The sequence below is a fragment of the Homalodisca vitripennis genome, chromosome 4 (assembly GCF_021130785.1).
Source record: "Homalodisca vitripennis isolate AUS2020 chromosome 4, UT_GWSS_2.1, whole genome shotgun sequence".
NCBI lineage: Eukaryota > Metazoa > Arthropoda > Insecta > Hemiptera > Cicadellidae > Homalodisca > Homalodisca vitripennis.
This window is the reverse complement of record NC_060210.1, coordinates 157,061,284-157,086,569: the sequence shown is the minus strand read 5'-3', so window position 1 is coordinate 157,086,569 and position 25,286 is coordinate 157,061,284. Positions and strand designations below refer to the sequence as shown.

Here is a 25,286-nt window from a genome sequence, read left to right as displayed (position 1 = left end):
CGCCGGTAACACGTACCGAGTAAATTGAGGTACAGATTATTTGGAATTTATTTTTTCTTTTTGGGAAGGCTACCATCTAATTAAGAAGTATGTACAAGAGAATTGTTGGATTATAGAGCATTTCAAAGTTCGTCAGATATTTTTCAGAAGTACAAAATTGAGGGCAGTAACCTCATCTAAGGTCACACTGCACTCTACTTAAGGCGCGTAGTGTTTTTATTGTTCTGGGTCGAGGCTGATTGTGGGAATCATCACTAAAATTCTGCGAGCCAGTAATTTAAAATTCATTACGTGAAATAATATGACCACCAAAGATGTGCAAGTCTAAAGGGTGTTCCATCAACCTCTAAGTATGTTAGTCAGTATTGTTGGCAACAGCACTCATACTATAATTTCTTCACTTTCCTACTTATTTCCTTACAAGCCTTAGTTTCATTGTATTTAATTGCGCTACAAATCACTGATTACTTTAGCAGATTTCTACGCACTCTGTTGTCTATATGTCTATTCTCACGCACTCTAATGCCCAGTTAGGCAACACGAGCAAACAACACTTTTCTAGTGTTCAAATTGAGACAATGCGTTGACTTCTAGACAGCTTTAAATCTTCCAACTACATAGTTTCAGAGTAGCTGGGAGCAAGATTACGCCACTATTACCGCCTACACTACACGTAGCCTATCCTTTCTTGGAATTTAGGATTTTCTCGATATTAATGATAATGGAAAAGATATACTACATAAACTAAGTTTTATTTAGTTTTAAAGAATACAGGAGTAGAACTATTCATTGTGAGACTACCCCTTTTGAATTTAGAGTGTGCAAGCCATCTATAGATTGATTTGACTGAATTGTTAACACAAGTTGATAACATAAGTTTTATACATATAGGATATTCATCAAGACTATACTATTTAGAAATTAAATTGCTCAAATACTTTATTCGCATTTATTTCCGAAGGCTGAATTTTCAATAAATATTCGGGGATTGCTACTGTTTTTAATATAACTGAATTTTATAAAAGTACGAGTTTTAGATAGATTTCATAGATGTGAGTCATCGATAGGGGACGGATCTTAGCAAGCTCTGTGCGCGCCAAATTGTGCAAATTCCAGTAAATAAAGAAAGAAGTGAAAAGAAAGTAGGGGCTTGTAGAAAAACATTTAGAAGTTGTTACAAGCAATGTTGAAGTCACCAGAACCAGATTGTTGCAGACGTGTCATATGGCTTCGACCATTGACACGCAAGGTCAGATCAAATGACTACTGGGCTATTATTCGCTTCTCCAGTGGGTGACGCACATCTGACCTGACACGTACTTGGCGTTTGTCACGACTCACTTACCCCAGACACAACACAACACAGGCTACATGTAATGTGTATACACAATTCTCTGCAGTCTGCACTGTAGCCAAACAGTAGGGTTGACCGTGGAATAGTAGTAACATTCATCAGTAATCTACAATTTCCACAGTCCATAAAAGTGATTTTCATGATTTAGGAAAACATCTCACCAAAAATATACTGTTCAACCTTTTAACTAAGAGAATCATTGCCTATTTCTCTAACTGGTACAGTCAAACTTCTTGTACCTTAAACACCGTATTTAAATCACTTTATCTTGATTTAATCATACATCATATGACGGCGAGAAGTGAGAGCTCAATAGTGATGCTGTAAAATATTTTGCAGTTCACCTAACGTAGGGATATCTATAGGTGATTCAGCATTCACCGTGCAGTAGAGGTCTACATTGGAGACTGTCATTCATACAGTCCCTGCGGGGAACGATGCGATGGGAACATCACGTTTAGTGTCTTGCAGATTGCATCGTCTGATCTCGAAGCCCACACGAAGGCGCTTATGCAGATTTCAATTATACTTTAAATATATTACTTTCACTAGCAGTTACCCGCGGCTTCACACGCAATTTTATAGTTTTGCACCTGTATGAGCAATTCTGGTTCGAGTGAATTATATTTCAGACGCCAATGTTGAGTTTGCTTTCTTTCGTCAAAAGACAACTCATTTAGGCTTCATAACAGTATTTAAATATAAAATAAAAGTTATACTACATTATCTCTTATACTTTGCACGCAATTTAGTAGGCGTTGTACGTGTATGACCACTGCTGGTTCGAGTTAATTTTATTTCTGATGCCAATGTTGAGTTTGTCTTATTGCCACTGTCAAGAATATAAGTCAAGGTTTATATTTATGGCAATTGTAATTTACTTTTTTCTCAGTACAGTATGTTTTAATCCATACTTGATTTTCCTTGTTTCTGGAAGTCATTTAGAACATTTTTAGAATATTTTAGAACATTTACAGCTGTGCATTAGTTCAAAAGCACAGCACAGTTCAGCGAAATTAAATCTATCATAGTGTTTGCTGACTGCTTCGGTGTCAAATTATGACTATCTTATGTGTTTTAGGGCATTTTTTAAGATATATGAGTACTTACTTAATCACTGAAATCTAAAATGGCGTTAAAATATTTGTTATTTCTTCGAGTGTGTACTAACTATACATGTAAACAAATTAAAAATGATAAACATTGTTTACACAGAACAGTTTGTTGATTACATTTTATGCTCTTTTAATTAATATTTATTTGACAACTTTAGAGACCAATGTGGGATATTTTGCTAATTTAAAGCCCAGTGGGGCGTACTCCAGATTTTCGGAATAATAATAGGCCTATATACATTCCAGGAACCGTAAGAATGTCAATGAAAAATTTACTCGTGAAGGCAAAACAAACAAACAAAGGTACTTTCGCATTTATAATATTATTAGGATTACGATATGACTATAATGTATTTAACTATCATTTGTATAAAGTATCATTGATTAGGAGCATGATAAGAAGATGGGTGTTTTCAGGACTACTAACTGTCGCTGACACTCTCCACAAAGCCTTTGTGAATCGAAATGATCAAAAGTAAAAAGATCGTGTATTACATTTGTAGTAAGAAATTCAAAGATTGGCCTAAAGGTAGACGAATGAGGAGGTTTTACGGCTTCGTCACGTCTAAGTTGACAAGGAACCAAATTAAAACTTATCTCTCCTAGTTGTGTTTTCTATCCTACGAGTTAGATATTTCTATTATGATACATTGAATTATTCTTGAAATTATCATTTCTGATATTACACAATGAAATTCAACCAGGAAAATGAGATTACCTCACGTTATTTTCTTTTAAAACGTTTAATAATTTTATCTGTCCGTCCTTGTTCATTTGATCAAAATAAATAAATTTATACATTTACCAGCATTTTAATATAAATTATTGTTATCATACAGCGATTTCAAAGTATAAATAATTAGCCTGATCAGGTAAAATTATTGATTAAAATAACATTGATGACATTCGATCATCCCTTACGACCAAAGCATATGAATAAAAGTAGTAGTTAGTTAAAACAACACTTTTCCAATATTATTTTATCTTTTATTTATTTTCTAACAGGTTTTATAGTTAGGCGACTGCACTAAAATGTGATGTTTTTACTAATTACTAGTTTAAAATTATTTTCGATTGCTCCGAGAGTCTTCAAAGAGTATTAATGTTTGTCACTATAAGTGTAAATAACTTTCACACACAAAAATATTTAAGGGTTTGTGATATATTTAATTATATTAATCTAAAATCGTTTGAACCCTAAGTTTAACGATATTGAAGATCTAGACCATCATGCAATGGTTGCGTATAGGGTGTATCTATTCATTATTCACAATTTCAGCATCAGTTTTAGAACAATTATTTTGTTACTTTTACTTTGCACAAGGAGATTAAAACTAGACTTTGTATCACCAACACATATGAAACATTAGCATAACTGAAAAATAGATAATCTCTTTTTAATTTGTTAGATACATAATTATTTTGCAACTTTAATATTGAAATGTTACACATAAATTCACGAATGGCCCGTAAGTGCGTTTGTGTAAAATAGCTTAAATCCGTATTGCACGGTGAATGTGTAGGTAATCGAGTTTACATTTGCATCTACAATGAATCAAGAGGCGGCACACGAGCTCAGGATTCCATCGTAATTCGAAGCTCACTTGATTTGTTTGCACTAGAATAGGTTCATGGCCTCGCGACCAAATCAGATAATACCTAAATTACCTTAGTTTGGAACTAATTTAGTCTTGAGCCTCTGACACTCGAAATAAAATGACTTTTTGCCCTTAAATTGGCAACAAGTGCCTCGCTATTGGGCTCACGTACTCCGGCAAGTTGTTTTATTGACAAATTTACATTTCTAACTACAGAATGTAGGTATTGATAATGATTACTGCGTGATTACTCAATATGCTTTTAATGTAATTGTAGTTAATATATTGTTAACAATAAACTTGATTGGTTCAACTAAAGTGGATTTAATTATATATTCTGATTATGAGTAAACTATTAAGTGTGAGATAATTCTTTTAATCCAGAGTGTGCATAATTTGTAAACGATTGATACATCATCAATTCACTAATGTGACCATATTTGTTATGAACTACTCTTGTTCTGTTTATAATACGAGTAATGTATTCCTTTAATCTATTCTGATTATTTAATTTAAAAAATCTATATTTACACTTTTTAACAAGTCTGAAGTTTTAGTCAAAATCCAAAACTATTGAAGCCAATTTTTAGTCCTCTTTATTATTCCTTAACATTTAGTTCTGAACTATCAAATATCGTCAAAGCTCCTGAAGTCATTTTATAGAGGCCCAAGAGCAGAAACCTGTTACAGGATTACTTCTGGCGTTTTTAATGTTCAAAATATTATAGAAATTAAATTTTAAAGGGTAAAGATTCAAATCCTACTTTGAGAAAATGCCGGTGTTTCCATTCCATAAACTATTCCTGCAAGACAAACTTGTAAAGCAAATTAAGGATGTCTCTATAACACTAGATGGATAGTATTAATAGAATGCGCAACAGCAATATTTCCTTGTAGGCTTTGACATTATCAGAGAGGCGGGTCAAGGGTCTTTGTTATGATAATCTACATTTTGCTTTTTTCGGACCTTGTTTATTCTGCACAATAACATCATTATTTCTCTCAGTTAAGTTATAAATGAAATTAATCGTTTAAGGTAAAGAATGTACAACACTCCATTGGTGATCCTCTCTACCGCAAATGTCAAGCATTATTATTGGAAAGTACGCAATGTATTTAGCCATTCGTATGTATGCAATAGTTCTTTATTATTCGAAAATAGAGTATTGTTGAATAGAGTAATTCTTGAATAACATCAAACGAAGAGTATTTTGGAAGTCAAAAAACAAAACATATACGCAGAGAGTTTGCCTTCTCCCTCGCCATCTAACAAATGTACCTCGAGGGTTGGTACTCGCTCAAAACCTCATCACTCCGAATACCATTGAAATTTGCCGCTTCTAACTACCACGAAACATTTCTAAATAAAAAATAGTCAGTGATAAATTTTCCCTTAGTTATTTCTTAAGTAGAATTATTTTTTGATATTAGGATAGAAGTTGTACAGTCACTTTTACTTCGTCGAATTCTATGGTTTGTTTGGTTTTGTAACTGCGATTCTGCTATGGTTGATTATTCTGCATTTTGGTGTTTTGTGTGGCTACTACTATTACAACGTATTCACCAACTCATATAAAATTTTAACGTTCTGATCTCACAATATAGATTTAACCACAGCCACAATGAATATTTTATCATTTCATGCTTATAAAAATTATTAAACAGGATAAATACCCAATATTCATAATCACCCGGATATTTAAAATTTTAATTAAAAATCCCATCTCTGAGTAAATTAAATCTTATGCAGTTGAAACTCATTTTTCAAAGTTGTTATAACACTGTAAGGATATTAATATTAACAAAAACAAAATTTTTATAACGTATACAGAAATAAAATAGGATGGGCCAAAAGCAGGTGTATTCACATGTAGGAATCTAACATCCAAAGAAAATGTTAGCCAGGATAAAGATGATCAAAGACCGCCTGCAGTATTCAATCTCGGTGTCAGATATTGAATAACTTCTGACACTGAGGTTTATATTTTATTAGCCTTTGAGTCGTTCTTGGCATTCCAAATTAACAAATTATCTTGGTTTTATTAATAAAATTATGCACAAACTACCGATCGCACACATTTTTTTCTGTCGCATTTTGTGTATAAACCTCATATATTGATAAGCAAATTAATAAAATCAGAGTAGTTTTGCAAATTATATTTTACTTGTTGTATGGCCACTATTATACATACACTTTAGAGCGTCTGCTGCGCAGATTGTGTGACGTCAGCTGATATTCGGTATACAAACAGATGTTCGCTAATTTTATTTTTACCAACAATTTACGTCCTTTTATAGATATTTTATATATGAGATATGTATGGGTTTTTTTCTTAACAGGCTATTTTATCATGAGTAGTGGCGATTTTAAAAATAGTTTACTTTAAAATACATTTAAAAGAAATAAAAAACATACGCGCATATTGTTTGTACACTGGCAATAACATGCCTATTCTGAAAGAAAATTGTATTATCTATGAAACGATACTAAGAGGTAGAGGATATGACTTCGTTCTTAAAATATAGCTACGTCTTTGAAACTCTGCAAGACCCCTTTAAGTATTATTGGACGGGCCAAAGAGGTACATAATGGCAGAATTTGGATTGGTAATGAACCTATTTAAATTAAACTTGTACTACAAGGCCATTAAGTTCGAAATTAGAGTATCTCAGAAGGTGTGCATCATAAAATGTTGTGTTTTCACTTTTTACAAGATCTAGACCAAAATCATTATCATAAAATTAATATTTATACAAATTTAATCACAACATTTCGCGATTTTGCTAACATTTACATCAAGTAAGAACATAATTTAACCAATGTCCTGAATAAAGTGTCATTTCCCTTAAACCGATGGTTTACTTGTTTTATTATTAGTCTTCTTTTTATTACTATTATATTACACTGATAATACATATATACTCATATGTTACGGTAAAATAAAAGTTTTTTATGTAACCAATATATTTTAAAAAGTTATTGTCAACTACCTTTTCCATGTCTAATTGTTCAGCGTAAACTGCAAGGTTTATTTAGTTTTTCTCGCAGACAAAACTTATGTAACCAATATATTTTAAAAAGTGATTGTCAACTACCTTTTGCATGTCTAATTGTTCAGCGTAAACTACAAGGTTTATTTTTTTCCTATTTCAAGGAATAAACTTGTCCATTGTTGTATTGTACCATCTCCATTGTCATGTGTTATTCAGTGGCAAAAATCTAATCGTTGTCTTCACTCTCGTATCTCAATTTATCACTGTTTTTTTAAATTCTGTTTTTAAATTGTGATACGAAACACGGCGAATTAACATTTAGGCTATACCAGAGGCGGGCAGCATCTCGGACGGTGCAGTAGGCTACCTCAGAGAGGTGCAGAATTGTTTTGTATCATTGTTATCAATTTGTTACTTCTTCAGTGCTTTCTTCTCAAAGATCCCTAAGCACGGGGTTGCTGCTTGTAGGTGTTAATTGCTGTCCCTTCAACAACGTTACGTTGGTTATAGAAGAAGCTACTAAGTAAGTCGAATAAAAGCGTATTTCAGCAAATCCTGCTATTTCTTTCATTATTTCATCTATTTCAATAATTAGCAATCATATGAAGAGCGATTTAACACAAAAATTGGCAAGTTCATAGTGTTTTAACATTTTACATTTTTTCGTTCCCACACCATTTGTTGAGGCTTGTTCCCTAGAAACTCATCATTATCTTAGTATTGTATGCTTTTAATTTTAGCTAAACACTTTTTTAATTTAAGCTTTTCTTAATCATCCATTCCAGTAAAACCCGTCAAGATACTTTAGGTATTTACGCATTAAACTTAGTCGCTAAACACATATACACTCTCTGGATTGGTTTGTAGTGGTTCAGAGAGACGAAATCAGTAAATCCTTCCAGATCGTGAGAGAGTTCCTTTAGATTGTTATTTACCTATAACACAGTTAATTAGTAGAGGATCTCGAGGAGATTTGACAAGTTCTCTCTCCGACTCTTTGGCGGGTATCTACTGAATTGAATTTCAGTTTTCAGTATTCACGATCCATTTTCTTAATCTTGCTGTAATAAAATTGTAGGTTTACTAATCAATTGCATCTTAATTTCTGGATATGGCGTACTACATTCTAATAATTAATTAGTTCTCCCTCTCCTTTCTAATTATTTAATTTCTCTATCTTTCTACAGTGTCAGAACTTTTGACACGGATTAAATTTATATAAAATACTTCTCATATTCTATTCGGAATCTCGAATTTTCTATTTGTATTCTATGAAATTACTAAATCATCTTTCAGTTAATGAAATATCCAAGTTTTAATAGATAACATCATTCGCAAATTGCTTTCAACTTAGAATGGAAGTTTGATTTGTTCTACTGCCTAGGGAACATTCAAGTAGTTTAATAAATTGTATTTTAAGATTTAGAGCTATAGATATGTTTTTTGTCTTGGTACCTTAATTTATTTACAGATTATATTATTTTTGTGTTCGTTTTTGTTTCTTGCGTATTAGTCATTCTAGCATATTAAGTATCCGTCCTAATACGAGTGTATTGAAGGTGCTATTTTACGGTTGTATAAGTCGAGTTTTATAAATTTGAGTATTTTTCAAAATCGCAACTACAGATTATTATATATATTTTTTAAACAAATGCAGACACATAGACGGAAAAATAAAGGTTTTAGGAAATGCCTTCATTTGAACTTTTTATGTGTAACACAAAATCCTAAAGTATTTGAACACTTTTACTGAACAGGATGTATGCTGGATTCCAGAAAGAAAATAAGGCGTTATGTGATAAATTATATTTTACAAAAAAGAAGATCTTAGACAACATAACAAAGAATAATTGTACTCACTAACTGCCTCGATGAGGTCTGCCAAGAGCACGCCGTCCCGCATGTCTTGTTGGAGGTCTGAGATCATCTTCCTGCAGCGTGCCTTCTCCAAGTAGTGGTTGGCCCAGTCCGTGTACACCTGCACAGTTGAAATACACCATTATCTTTCGTTGATACTTTCATTACAATTCAGTTCTGCCAAAAACATTCTTAAAATGTTGAAAAATCAATGTGTTTTTATTTTCATTAGGTCGAAAACAGAACTTATGTAATACAACATTACTTGATGTATTAAGCTTAACTAATTTATAAATTAGTTAAGCTTAATACTTGAATCCCACTAATATTGTAAATGCGAAAGTTTGAATGTTTGGATATTTGGGTGTTAGGAGGTTTGTCCTCGAATCACGCTGAAACTGCTATACGGATTGTGCTGAAATTTGGAACAACTAAGATAATTAAGTTAAATGCAACAGTTAAAACATCTTTATTGAAGACTGTATAATGAATGAATAAATATTGGAATGTAAACAACAACAAAAACAAATAATAGTCAGCTGACTATGTCACATCTCCCTTCCTCAGGAAGTGTAAGTGTAATCCTTCAGGTAATTGGGTTTACCATATCTCTTGGCAATATGCTGTGAGTTGCGTCGATAAGGTTTTCCTTTGCTTTCCACTATGTAAGACCTGGGGTTTACTTTGTCTTTAATTACTCCGTCTAACACCCAACTTAGATGACCCTTTCTTAGCTTTACGTTCTCTCCAGGTTTAAACTCTGGCTTTGGAACTGCACCTCTATCTCCATACACGTTTTGTTTTTTCTCTCGCTTCAGAGAGTTGTTGATGCACTTTCTTTGGATCAATTATTGATGGCAATAGAAGCGCATCATCAATTGGAACCAATGTCTGTGTCCTTCTAGACATTAGCCTTTGTGCTGGAGAACCTAGATCTGGTGATCGTGGAGTGTTTCTATGATTCAACAGAGCTTCAAATAAGTCTGTTTCGTCTTGATAACATCGCCTGACCAAGTTTTTCGCTGTCTGAACAAACCTCTCTGCCAATCCGTTTGCTCTTGGGAAGTTTGGAGAGGATATGGACTGTTCAAATCCCCAATCGTTTTGAAAATGTTTTTTAACTCTGCTGAATTGAAAGGCATGTTATCTGATTCCAGTACAAGCTGGTACACCATGAACAGCAAACCATGACTTCAACTGTTTTGATAGTTGCATAACTACTTGACAACACTTCAGCGAGTTCGAAGTAACCAGAGTAGCTGTCACCAAGAACAAGGTAACTTTTGCCTTTGAACTTAAAATTATCAGCTGCTGCAACCTCCCATGGCCTGATTGGAATTTGTTTACTTTTGATGGGTTCTTTTATTTCTGCCCTGCTCTGACTTTGGCATACTGTGCATGATCGTATGAAGTCACTCAAATCTTCAAAACATGTTGGGCCAGTACAAGGATTCTCTTGCCCTTTGATAACAAGATTGAATTCCTTGATGTCCAGTATGAATAGCTTTGATAATATCCGTTTTCATACCATTTGGAATTACAAACTTTGGTTTCCTTTGACAACACAACTCCATCTTCAACCATCATTTCATCTCTGAAATTCCAAAATAAGTGCAAGCTCTTAGGCAACTCAGTTTTTGATTTAGGCCAACCATTTTGTATTACTTGTATTAGTTCTTGTAAGGTGGAACTTTTCAATGTGTTTCCTCTTTGACTCTTAAAAGCTGATTGTATGGATGTATTGAGAAGATTGATATCACTTCAAGGTCTTTTTCCTGCATAGTAGTATGTTCAGCCCGCGTTTTACAGTTCCTACTTAAAAACATCTGCAATGTGCATATTTGTTCCTTTTATGTACAATATTTTCGGAATCGTACGGAATTATCTCTAGAAATATCCTTTGAAGACGAACAGGTGCCTCATTCAATGTTTTTCTAAATATTGTTTGTAGAGGCTGATGATTAGTCTCTATAGTCAATGATCTACCGTAAATAAAACAGTGAAATCTTGTGCAACCAAATTGGTACCGCAAGAGCTTCTTTTACTATTTGTGGCATTACTTGTTCTGTTGGTGATAATGCTCTTGTAGCATAGGCAATTGGACGGTCCTGTAATAGAACAGCCCCAATTGAATGTTGGCTTGAAATCAAACTGACAGTCTCACAGGCTTCTTTACATCATAAAATCCTAGTGTAGGTGCTGTAGTAATAGCTTTTTTACATTTTCAAATGCCTTTTCCTGATCTACAGTTCAACTGAAGTAATGATCTTTCTTCAAAAGTGATCTCAGAAGAAGAACTAGATCAGAGTAATTTGGAATGAATCTTGACAAGTAATTTAACATGCCCATTAGTCGTCTAAGCTCTTTTAGGTTGGTAGGGGCCTGCAATTGTTCGATGGCTTGTATTTTTCTCTTCGTCAATTTTGAATTCCATTTCCACTAATTATATGAACCTAAAAATTTTATTTTAGTCATCTCGTATTCGCATTTCTTGTCACTTAGTTTCAGTCCTGCTTCTGAGAACCGCTTCTTAACGATTTCAGTTACGTTTCTAAGTTCATCAACAGCTTTTGCATAAATTATTACGTCATCCATAGCACATTCGGTGTTTGGCACATCCTTGAGAATGTCGCAAATTAACTTTTTGGAAAGTTTCTGGAGCGGACGCGAGTCCAAAAGGCAATCGTATAAAGGAAAATCTTCCCCAAGGTGTAGCAAATGTCAAATAATCTTGAGATCTTTCACTGACTCTTATTTGCCAGAAACCTTTCTCGGCATCTAGTTTAGTAAAATATTTTGCACCATTTTAATTTTTGCGAGGATTTCATCCAATGACTTCAGAGGGTAAAGTCTTCTGAGTAGGTTTTTATTGACATCAGTTGGGTCCAAACAAATTCTTAGTTTTCCATTTTGTTTAACCACAACTAAAGGTGACACAATTGGGGTTGGTTTTTTGAACCGACTTGATTACCCCCAACTTAACCATTTTTGTCTAACTCACTCTTCACCTCGTCCCTAATTGCAAATGGTATTCTTCTGGCAGCATGTATTCTGAAACTGGATTTTCAACCAAATCTATATCATAAATTAAAATCCTTTATATTGCACTCATTTCTTTCATACTATTTGTACTTTCTACCCTTTTTATCAGTCCAATCTGTTCACTAGTTGCAGCTCCTAATATTGGAGATACATTATCACTATTTGCAACTAAAAACTTGATCTTGGTTTCTTCTCGACTTTTACCAATAAAACAGTTTACTTCAACCTCACCTAAGACTTCAAGACTTCAATGAAATGTTTGCTAATACGAAACAAGGCGTTTAGTTGCTGATAAAGACATAGGTACGTTGAGGCGCTCTGCAATTTTTCTTGGCAGTACGTTACAAGCTGCTCCTGAATCAATGTTTGCATTGAAGCTTATGTTGCTTGTGTTTACTGTAACTACCCATCGTCGTTCGCCCTCACTACGAGCAATTTCCATTACACCTAAATATTGTTCCTCTGTGGTATCCTTCCTACTTGCATTGTTAGATTGTTCGACCATAGAAACTCCTGGCATTGATGTTTTTTATTCAGACCTGCAATACCTAGCAAAGTGGTTTGAGCTTAGAACATTTCAAACACTCCTTGCCAAATGCGGGACACTGACGTGGACCATGCTGGTTTCCCGCAGTTTCTACATTGGAATATAAGATTTCTACCTAAATTACTATTATTCTTGTTTTAACTTTTAAAACTGTTTAAAACTGTTATTGACAACTTGACAAATCGCAATGGTATGCAGTGGTTCACGCTGTTGACTGGCTACCTGATCTATACTTGGTGTTGTATTTTGTAAGGCTCCCAATTGTTTCTTAGTTTGCTCGACTAGTCGTGCCATTTCTGTTGCCCTGCTTAAAGTAAGTTTTGGTTCTAGCAACAGTTTTTTCTTTTAGGCAGGTGTCGCTTAGTCCAACTACCAGCCTATCTCTAATAAGTTCGTCCTTTAGAACCCCATACTCACAGTCCTGAGCTAAGTTTCTCAGTCGTGAGATGAATTCACCTACGCTCTCAGTTTCATTTTGGACGCAATATTAAACATGTATCTAATGTAAATAATATTCTTCTGAGGAGAAAAATAATCATCAAAATGTTTTATTACTGTTTCCTAAATCTGACTTTGCTTTTCCAGATAGTGAGCAACTGTTAAATACTGGTATTGCTTCATACCCTAATATGGTCATGAATGTAGCTACTTTAAACCTCACCTTCTTTTTCCTTCAACCCGGTTTGCCTTGGCCAAAGAACTCAAAGCTTTGTTTCCAGATTTCCCAGTTTTTGGAATCTCCATCTTCTGATATAGAAAAAGGCTTGGGTGGCTTTACTTTCAACATCTTCTGACACCAACTAAGATAATTAAGTTTAAATGCAACAGTTAAAAACATCTTTATTGAAGACTGTATAATGAATGAATAAAATATTGGAATGTAAACAACAACAAAAACATAATAATAGTCAGCTGACTATGTCACAGAACAGGTATAGCTTTTGGTCTGAATTAACATTTAGAGTGCTTTTTACCACCCATAACACATTCATTTCACCAAATAAAGTCGAATTCAAATTGAAAAATTAGTTTGTTTACATTTGAATGTTATGATAAGAACGAAACGTAATAACGTTTCATAATTCAAATTAAACTGGCATTAAACAGCTGTTGACAGCTATAATTCGACAAACTTTCTGAAACAACTGTTTACATTTAAATTTTATCAATAGTAAGTAAACAGTGCTTGATCGGTAGTGTAATGCAGATATTAAATAAAACTAATATATAAATTTTACTCCAGATTGCGCCAGTGACGAATTAAAACCATCTAATGCAGTAAAACTAACGTTATAAAACTAACCTTAATGAACAAAGTTATGAATGTTTTTCACATAAGTTACTTTAAACTGGTGGGCTTCCTTGACATTATGATATTACATTTTAACAATGGCTTACGGAAAAACAGAGAAATGAATACTAACATACCTTAACGATTCATTCTTTCCCTGGCTACAGTCCAAAAAACAAGTGTAACGCAAAACTTTAATAACGATTATTTTGGAATGTTGCATAACCTTAATAAGGATTTCCCCCTTATACCGGAAGTACATAAGAAGTAGGTAGGACTTCCCCTAGGTCGTAATAGGCTTTTCAGTCCTAGCACATTCAACTATGCCAACACGATTTTGACCAAAATAGATTTCCGAGAACTATATATAATCGAACGTATATAGTATTTTAATCGAGGCAATATGGCAAGCTAACCTGTGACATAGTAGGTAAGTGAATTTAAACGGTCTTAGTAGGCACTTTTTAACCGAAATAGGCATCTCGGTCCTATGTAAGTATATATTTTTTTTTCTTCGTCAGAACAACAATGCGAACTCTACTATGGTACTGGAAATATCTTAGACCTGAAATATATGACAAGGACGGGAAATATACGCTTTTTGACCGAAGTAAGTTCCGAGACCTGTGTTATCCGAGATTTGTGTTTTCTTGATCGGGATTACAAGGCAGATTCAGCTGTGACGTTATGTATATAATTGATTAGAACCAGAAACGCTCCTACACGTGACAAACATGATATAATAATTAAGTTATACTATGATACTAATCACCATGAACTTAATAATATCTACCTGATTTATGCCTACTTACGTTTTAAAATGTTTGTAGGACTCCCATCATATTACATCATAATTGCTTTTTATAAGGGCTTCGGTTCTAAAAATTGCGTGCAAAGCTGCGGGTAACAGCTAGTTTGTCTATAAATGCATATACAATTTATTAGAATATCATACTATTTCCTCGATCCAGTCTAGGAATTACATCAGCATTTATATACCTAATCAATGTAGTATACTTCATCAGTGAGAAATGGATACGATGTATTTAGTGTCTCGAGTATTGTGACCCAGAATAAATAAATTGGTTTGCCTTGTTGTCACGATTTTGAAATAAAAAATGTTACTTTTGTGGTATGCTTTCAAAAATGTTCATCCTAGGGACCTTAGGAATGTCCAGTTAAAAATTTCAGTACAATCTGTTGAATAGTTTACACGAAAAACAAAGGCACTTTCGCATTTATAATATTATTAGGATATCATTTAAATTAATGTTTGTTTCATACATTTTGCTTGATTATAAGTTAGTGGCCATAGAAAGTGTTGAGAATTGTATGATTACATAAAATATTATCACAAGTAAATATGTTTACCTACTCCACAAATTTATTCCGCAGGTATTGTGGATGCTTGGATTTAAATAACGGATGTTGTACCCATAGGTTGGCTATAGAGTTTTTTTTGAAGCCACGGGCAGACACTGAGGACCGAAGGCTCATGAATATGAGGACTTTAGTCCTAATATTCATGGGTTTTGACAAAAATTGAGCAAATGTTTTCCGAATAAGTGTTTACTGAGAAATATGACTGGATGTCTTTTAGATCAAGAGGCCGAATCTTCAGAGGCACATTTTAAAGTAACATTTTTGACCAACTATTTGGGCTCTCTTAACATTTTAGAGAGATTATTTGTACAAACACTACTTTGTAAATGGTACGATAGTCTTTTTAAGTGAACTTTATTGTGGCCATATATTCCTATGGGAATACGAATATGTTGTTATGCCCAATAATATGGCAGGTGATGGCTAAAATAAATGTGACACTAAAATAATGGGTTTATGAGGGATCGCATGTTGATAGTATACTCTACAAAGCAAGATTATGCCCTCTAAATTTTGTTTATTGTGTTAGCGTTATTGCGCTATTGTTGCATAATTGTTACACATATTTTGATAAAAGTACATGCCTTACCTCTCTACAGTGTTACATTTATTGATTTAATAAGAGTCAATCATAGAAATTAATACAATCTACTGTTAGAACTGAATTCTTGTGGGTTTACAACTGAGGTAAAACTACTGTGTAAACACCAAGAAAACCCTTTGGGAAGCATAACTATTCAAGCTCATTACAGATACATCAGTAAAATATTGGTTTTTCGAAGACTTGTATTTGTATTTTTTTCAGTGTTCAGCAAATACTTTTATATTTTATATTAACTGATTCCACAATATTTTAGAGTAGTTGCTCTGGGTGAAATTCATAAACTCCTAGTGACAACAGTCTTGTATTTCAACTTCGACTTTAGAAAGTGAATTAAAAGTGTATTTATCAATGTGTCTATGAGAAAAAAAATAGCAAGGGCTTATTAAGATAATATATTTTACCATCCTCACTATGTCACTTGTTAATTAAAGCCATCAGGCCTACAGATAACAACGCCAAACTCAAAGTTTCAGTTTAGACCTTGTAGTTTAGGTAGTTTGTAGTTGTTCGGGCCTGTTTGGATGTCAGTTTAGGCAACTTTAGGGCTTGTCAGAGACTTTTTTTAATGCCGAAAATGAGTCAAAATAGAATCTTAGACAGCCAAAAAAATAATTCGAAAATTAAATAAATCCATGACTAGGCCTACTGAACCTATATGGATTCAACTAAAGTGTGTGACACCATAAATCGTAGACTCTGAATTTACTGAACTCAGAAAGGTAAATATTACACACCAGTTTGTACGTGTAGGCTAGTATATACTACTGTATTAACAAATTGCACGTGTACTAAATTGCGGGTTTCCAGTTGTATAAGAAGATTCAACCTAGTATTAAACACTGAGCAATGCAGTACATAAACTAAGCTTTGCCTTTTTTTATACGTAGTGATAAACCTATTGAAGTCCATACTTATTGACCTATTTAATGGCGTACTTGTCTGGGGCTCAAACGTTACGTAATTTACAACGTAATCAAATTCTGTTGGTAGTTTTGAAATTATATTTAAATTCTTCTAGAACCCGATGACCAAATCAATCAATATTAATTATAAACATTTTTATGTTTTTAGACAACTTTTTCCAGAATAACCGATTTTTCGCTAACACATTGTAGCCATCATTAGGCTTTTGCGCAATGAAAATACAAACACTATTAAAAGTACAAACAGGTGACAATTGTGTGCGTGAGACTACATGTGAGCTACAAGTCTACACTGCCATCCATCACGGCGGAATGGCCGCCATCAGTCCGGTGGCAATGTTTCAATTTATCAGCTGTCACGTCGAGCCGCCAATATGTCCGCCCGCGCCGCGCCACACTCCCGACCGGCCTACTAATTAATACTGCATTCCTCACAGTACAGGACCGTTATATTAGTGTTAGGTTAGCGTTAGGCAAATCAGGACTGTGAGTGACGCGTACATTGTCACCGCAAGGCTCGTAGTCACAACACTGACTGATGTGTGAGGCGGTAAACACACCACTCCTTCTAGTGTGCTCTTAACAATGTCCCATCACCCTCACCATGAAACAAGCAAAACAGACGTGGAAAAACTGTAGGAAAAATATGATAGTATGCAATCATATCATATTCTAAACTATCCTATGGGATAGTTTAGAAAATACGAAGAGTTTACACTATTTCAAGCCTCCTAATAAACTGTTATAGATATAATCTTTTTCTTTTGGACAAATTAAGTTAATATTGTTCTTATTATCTATTAATCATTCATCATTTTTGCCGTTGTTATCTGGTAGTCATCTTATTGTCTAACACTTGCTTTGTTGTAGCTACGATGTATTTGTTTGTTTCTTTTTTATTATATTATGAGTATATTATATATACGTTTCATTTTACATATTTATATTGTAAATTTCATGTTTGTATTACGTTATTTTTCCATACGAAGATTTTCAGTATTTATTCTTTTAATTAGTATATATTCACGCTACGCCCATGAGGAGATCATTTCCTGTTTACTTTTATATGTGTGATCTGTATTTCTATGAGGAAATAAATATTGTCATTCCGAATTTTATGCGTACAAAACGCTTATACAGTAGGAAGACATTTAAAAGTCTAATATGAGATCAAACATCCCTCTTGAAGGAAGGCTATAACCGATATATTTTTATAAAATCGCTTACGAAACATACAATGTTATTTTCCATTTTGCTTCTGTTCGGAGCTCAAATATATTGCTGGAATCTAAGAGCGTTTGGGGATCAGGAAAAGAAGATAGAGTAATGACTGAGAAGAAACGATAAAACCTTAAAATCTTTGGAATGAGTAGGACACAAGGGACTGTATTGGTTCGAACAAAGAGTGGTTTTTCATCTGCTAGGGCCAAGAAAGAGACGAAATAATGCTAATGGCCCTGGACTGATAATGACAGAAGTCAAGATAAGTTGACCCATCACTCAAATGGATCGGGAGTAAAGGACATGCCTACTGTGTAGCTACATCTGGTTTAAATTGTTAATTAATACATTAATATAATAACTAAAAATGCTAACAAACACAAGACCTGTAATTGGTAAAACTAATCTAAACAAAAATTAGTGATCAAAGCAAAACATACAAGAACAGAATACCTTAAAAAACTTAAAACTAAAACTTGACTATAAACATAATTTTGTGTATTGAAGTATTTATCTTTATGTTTTTCTATGCATAAATATTTGTTTTTATTATTAAAAAGGAGGTTTAGCTGAAAACGACATAAACTGAGCACATGTGGAAAAATGGAGATCAGGTTAAACACATCGAAGTTGTGTTTAAAGTGAGACACAGACACCTTAGGTTTTGTTTAATAACCATTGAATATGCCAGTCTGAGGGGAACATTGCTTTCTTTTTTATTTAAATCAAAGTAACGTAATCCTTCAAAAACTTATTGAAATTTTGAAGATGTGCTTCTATGTTATCTAACACCACTGTCAATGCGTTCATATTATACTTCTTCCTACGAGACTAGATAATGTTGATAAATAAAAATTCAATACAGTTGGTGCAAGAATAGCCTAAACTAAAACTACAACAATAAACTTCCGTCAGGCACTTTTCAAATTCCTCCCCTTGTCCTCCTCCGTAGACTAGTGGATATAGTCACGGCTCTCTAACTGAGAGATCACGGGTTCAAATCCCGGGGAGGTCCTATCATACAGGAATAGCAGCCACAATGTATTAAACAAGCCAGCATAGCCGGGAGCTGAGGCTTTAAAGAGACAAAAAATCCCCCCTCTCCATCTTTAACACACATCTTTCTAAAAAGTGTTAGGTAAAATCACCTGTTGACCTATTAAGAGCCTATAGGCTACCTGCTTACTACATCATGCATGGAGACTAATGTGTATATCAGCTCTAAGTTTCACTGTATTGTAATAAATACCATCCCTCAGATGTAGTAAACACGTCCACTGTGTAATACAGATATTCTCCTGTGAAGGTGGCAGGAAACTCTCGCCTTACAGACAGTCTGTGTGCTGCAAACTGGGGCTGAGTCACAATTTTGGTGCATACTGTAACTGTTCGGCTTCTAATATGGAGAATCCGTCAAAATCATACTCAGATGAGGAAAAAACACGATCCGAACCTAAACATTGAGGTGAAATAATTTTTTCTGGTGCTCCAATCTTGGGATGTCTTTTAGATGTGTTTACGCAGTAAAGACATCAGTTCCGTTTATTTCCGTCCTTCCCTAGAAAATCGGGTGAAATCTTTCGCTAGCCGTAGCTCGGACATATGTTAATATGAACTTTTTCATTATTTTGATGAGAGGAAACCAACCACCTGAAAAGTTTGTTGGGTTATTCGTGGGACAGCCTGTACAGAGTGCTATACGATAGGAATTGAATAAAAATCAAACTTGTAGTTCACTCTAGGTACTTGATAACTGAATTTTGCCCTTTTCCTTGTTTCTCAATGATCAACAGCTGTTTCAGAATTTAAGTGAAGTAACACTGAGTAATACGGTTGTTGTTTACCTCTTCTACTTGTATGTTATTGAATAAACAACTGCTAAGAATAAAACGTCATCTACATGTTAACCGAATGTGGGAAAAAGAAAAATTTAAAGGCTGTATGTGTCCTTCAATTATAACAGCAACAAAAAAAATTGAAAACTATTTTGCAAAACTACCGAATAAAGCTATTTTTAGATACCTTAATCATTAAAATTTGTTTACAAACAACGAAGAAGTTTTGTTTACAAATATTGCCTTAGGGTACTATAAACAATTTCAAAACAAAACTATCAAAATGCATGTTATAATGTCTTAAATGATTGCAAGTGATTATTATTCCATCTTTAATCTTATGATAATAGAACGGTTCGTTGTGCATAGAAAACACATTATACAAAACTATCAATTAATTAAACATTTACTAAAACAAAATAAAGTTTTAATTTATATCCTATGATTAATTTTTATTGTGTATTTGCGCTAATGAGACAATTTTATTGTAAACAGTATTTGAAAAATAGTATTCTTGGAATTTGTTGTAAAGAATATAATGGTAAAAAACGTAAAAAATTAAATGGTAAAATAATACTACATAAAAAATTATTCAAAATCATGTTTAATTACTTTCCATGTCACATTATTGTCTGCAATTTCGTGAAAACAATCCATCTATTCTACATAACATTCCCCAGACGGTCGGACACATTGTTGCCTGATAACTCTCCCATTGTACATACTATTCTCTAGGCGGCCCACTACAATGTTTTGTGAAGAAACCCACCCCATTCTTCCCAGGCAATCCGACAAAATGTTGCCTAAAATCTCTTACCACTCTACTGCTACATCCCCAGGCTTTATAGCTACTATTAAATCCTTAACATTGTTTCTGAGCGGTCCATATCAATGCGTTGTCCTTAGAGTGCAAATCGATAGTTTAAGCTATTTTTGGTTTTCAATGGTGTACACATTCCCCGAGTATTTTCATTCACAATATAGCAAAACCGCTAATGTCCTTGCTGCATTCGTAGGGATGGTACTTGTGAAAATCTCCCGCAGAGTAAAGCTGAACTACAATTAGTATTTTTTACCTTTGGTCGAACCACTGGCCTTATCTTTCGAGTTGAGGGTCTTCCTGAGATTGAAAATTTGTTTTTCCTCTCATATTCCACTATAGAAGTTCAGGATATTTAGATACTGGTTTAAGTTACAGCTACAGAATTAGTGGCTGTCTACAAGACACTGTAATGTTAAACACGAAATAAAAAAAATAAATATATAAATTTACGGAATAATTTTAGAAGATAACCCTTAGAATTGAGATTAAAATTGTCTTTATATTTTTAACTTATGATTACTATGAACATTAATTTTAAACATGTCTCTTCAATCCAAATCATTGATAACTGATAATAATGCCACATTAATTACTGTTAATATTTAGTACCAATGTCAAGATAAAATGTATTGTTTATTTATTTCAATATTTAGAGCATAGATTAGTTTTTGTTGTACTAACTAAATATCGTTAAATCATTAGAGTTTTTTGTACAAGACGTAGAAGAATAAGAATGTAAAAATTAATGTATATCATATATATTTTATAACTACCAACAAAAGTATATTATTTATGTGAAAGTAATGTGAATTTTTGGAGATTGTATTTAAAGGATGTACACGATTGTTGTACTTTTAAAATATAATACTGAATTTTACACTTCATGAGTAATTTAGATATACATTATTATGCTAAAATATAAATTTTAACTCTACGATAGCTTTTAAAAACTTGCATTGATGAAGTATTATGTATTTTGTGCAAAACATTATATAATTAACTTTAATATATTAAGTCAATATATATATATATATATATATATATAATATATATTTACAATGGGTTAAAGCTCAATGTAGGCAAGTGCACTGTCCTTCATACTATACCACACAACACAATACAGGCCTTGACAGACAGTGGTCATAAGGCAAATTTGGGGATTGCTCTTGATGGGGAGTTTTTGACCTTGTGTAACAGGGTGAAAACGCTCGGCATCATGCTTGATAGCGATCTAACATTCTCTGAACACGTCACTTATGTCATACAACGTGCACTTGGCAGATTAAGAGGTCTATACAGATTCAGATCTCTACTGCCGGAATTTGCGAAGCTTCAGCTTATGGAGTCGATGGTTTTTTCCGTCATTTATTACTGCTATCCAGCCTATGGTAACAGCATCTCGAGGGAGGGACGTAGAACGTATTCAGAGACTTAAAAACTCTGCGGTGCGTTTCATTTTCAACTTGAAACGTTTTGATCACGTGTCCCCCTTTCGAGATGCTGCCAGCCTGCTACCAGTGGAGTCCGTCTGCAGGATGTTGACTTGCTCATTGGTCCACAAGGTCCTATCACACCAGGAACTGCAGTACCTGAGCGAGCGGTTGTTGTTCCGGGAGGGGGTCTAGCAACGCAGTACCCGCCATGGCTACCTTCTTGACTTTCGAAAAGTCAGGCATGAAGTCGGGAGGAAAAGTTTTTCGTATTTCGGCCCTAAATTGTACAATGACCTCCCCCTTAGCCTTAAGCAATACAGTTGCAATTCTTTTAAATTAAAACTTAAGGACTACATATGTGTTGATAAATAACGTATTTAAGTTGTTAGTGTATAAGTTTTAGTATTTAGTATAATCCAATGTTGTTCCTTTTAGTTTTAATCACAAGTCTTTGTTATTTAGTATTTAAGGCCATTAAATGACTTGAGTTGTTCTGCAAAACAGTGTATGCACTGAGAAACGCTTGTAAATAAAGGCATTTTGATTTGATTTGATTTGAGTCATATAATGAACTACTTCTTTACAAGTTAATTTCGTTTCAACCCTGTGTAACCGAACCTTTCCATATCATAGGCACTATATTGACTGCTTTGTTTAACTCTGATAACATGTATGTTTGTGCTGCATACTGCCACAACTCAAATTTATTATATATAGTATATAGTAGACCAAGAATAACAGCTTCCGTGTACACCCGTTTCCTCTACCTTACTGGATATGGGAATATATATCTATACGTACAAAGATACTTACATAAAATTTACAAACATAAGTAATTGAATGTTTACAGAATATATTATTGCTACTCTAAATATTGTTCAGTACGCATGCTCCTATACTAGTGACGTAAACAAGAAGCGAGCGACCCATGAACTTGTATGACTCATGAAGTACTCAACCAGATGGGTGATGGCCCAACCAGGTGCTATTTGTATAAATGCCAAGAGACCATCCAATGTTGACAGGAATGTGGAATTACTTGGTTGCCTCGAGGTTATTGCCTAATGAAATTTCTGTCGACATCTATCTTTATGTCTTCAATAATCATTTTACTACATTATTCCAACTCTCATATCCTTTACATTGAAGTACTTATTGTGTGATCTACGAACGCAATAATATTTTTTAACTTTAAGTCAACACCCAAGTTTAAAACCAGATCGAATCTATAGACATGAATTAAATCAGTAGTAAGTTCCAATACACACAACGATAGATGTTATATATTTCAATAAAATTATAAAAACTATCCTATTGACCACAATGTAGTGATCTTATATTAATATTTAAAGACTTTTAATATTACATTTTAGTGGTCTTCGATAAATCATTGAAATATTCTTTACACGTATTTGGAGGTCTACCATAGTTTAACACTTGAATAAGATTTAATCTACATCTAGATTCTATAGGCAATTTTAACATAGGTTCTTGTTTTTTTTTGTTGAGAAATCTGGTTTTTCTGGTTTATAAACATTACATTTCGAGATAGTGTCAGATCTGCAGTCGCTATCGCTCAGGTGGAATCTTAAGATCCAATTTCCAATGATCTCAGATATATTAGCATATTGCATGTACTTTAAAAGTATAGAGAGTATAGGTCACTATTAGGCCTGGAAGTTTTCTGTAACTCTAACGTTCAAAGCACATATACGTTTAATTTCCAATCAATAAAATACTGAAATACGTTATCTATAATTAATACACGAGCACGAGATCATGTTTGCGTTGCTCAAAATACAACGAACAATTTTAACCCTTTTCTATTTGTAAAAGATATTATTGATGTATATCTTCTTCGAGCCAAATAAAAAATTATATGTATTTTTTAAGATTTGTTGTCCTAGACGGAATCATCTCCAAGAAAGAAAGCTGTGATTGTGTAGGGCAGATTTTCTTTCAGTGGACAAGAGTTACTTAAGTTGAGTTCCACAAGCATTCATCCTCAACCTTTTACTTTTCACATGACATAAGTCAATGACATTTCAGACTCACTTGTTATCTTATAACACGTGCAAAATGCTTTACTAATGTATGCCACTCAGACAGGAAACATAAAATATGACACTGTCGAACGTACCAACAGATTAACTAATACTCTTATATAAAGAACGAAATAGACTGACATATAACAGAGCCGTTGTTAGCGTTCACTCTGTAAGACAGTGTAAGTCACAAATAAACAAAATACTGAAATGGAGAGAAACCCTTTTCAAAATTGTTTGGAAACATTGTTACAACGTATGAAAGAGGACATAAGTAACAAAGATGACTACTGTCCGAAGGATTGATGCTGAGTCTATAATTTAAAATGTAAACTATATCAATATTTAAAAGATGAGGATTAGATACATAAGAAGTTCAGAACACACAAACATTAAGCAGTTACGCGCAGACCTGAGAGGAAAAGAACTAAAGCTTGATAGGATGGAATGGACGGATAAGTTCATGGAGAACTTGCATTCTATTTAGGAATACACACAATTAAGGCAAAAACTGTTTTTATATGTAAGAACCGACCTGTATGATGGATTTGTATTGAACATTGTTGGACTTGTGAAGGCTGTCGACCGGGTCTTGGACAGACCGAGGTCCCCTGATGCACGCAGCCATCTCAATGGGCCATCGTCACTTAACACTGCCTACTCTGCCACCTGCAACACAAATTATTGAATGATGGCTTTGTATTGAACATTGTCGGACTTGTGAAGGCTGTCGACCGGGTCTTGGACAGACCGAGGTCCCCTGATGCACGCAGCCATCTCAATGGGCCATCGTCACTTAACACTGCCTACTCTGCCACCTGCAACACAAACTATTGAATGATGGCTTTGTATTGAACATTGTTGGACTTGTGAAGGCTGTCGACCGGGTTTTGGACAGACCGAGGTCCCCTGATGCACGCAGCCATCTCAATGGGCCACCGTCACTTAACACTGCCTACTCTGCCACCTGCAACACAGATCACTGTAGAGTGAATACAATTATTAGTGAGGCACGACTAATCTAATTCACTTGAGCGGTCAATGTTTGGCCACAGTATGATGGTAACTACAGTAATTGGCCGGGACAAGGACAAATGCTATGGGGGGAGTAACCTTGTTACCGCCACGGATGTGAGATTCATCACAGAGGGGTCGCGCCAATACGTGCGGCCAATCAGCTTACACTCACCGCTGTGGCAGTCACTGATCCTTCTGCCTGGT

At 34.1% G+C, this 25,286-nt stretch overlaps 1 protein-coding gene across 3 annotated transcripts in view; it reads right to left on the bottom strand.

Moving 5' to 3' along the window:
* LOC124360389 (protein sickie) overlaps positions 1–24,728 on the bottom strand; it is a 195,822-nt gene extending 171,094 nt beyond the window's left edge. For all 3 annotated transcript variants that reach the window (XM_046813988.1, XM_046813989.1, XM_046813990.1), the window contains exons 1-2: positions 24,601–24,728; positions 8,922–9,039 (exon numbers count right to left, since the gene is read on the bottom strand). In XM_046813988.1, the coding sequence (XP_046669944.1) occupies positions 8,922–9,039; positions 24,601–24,693 (211 nt within the window). In that variant the 5' untranslated portion in view covers positions 24,694–24,728. The remainder of the gene's footprint in view (positions 1–8,921; positions 9,040–24,600) is intronic.
* Positions 24,729–25,286: the final 558 nt, after the last annotated feature.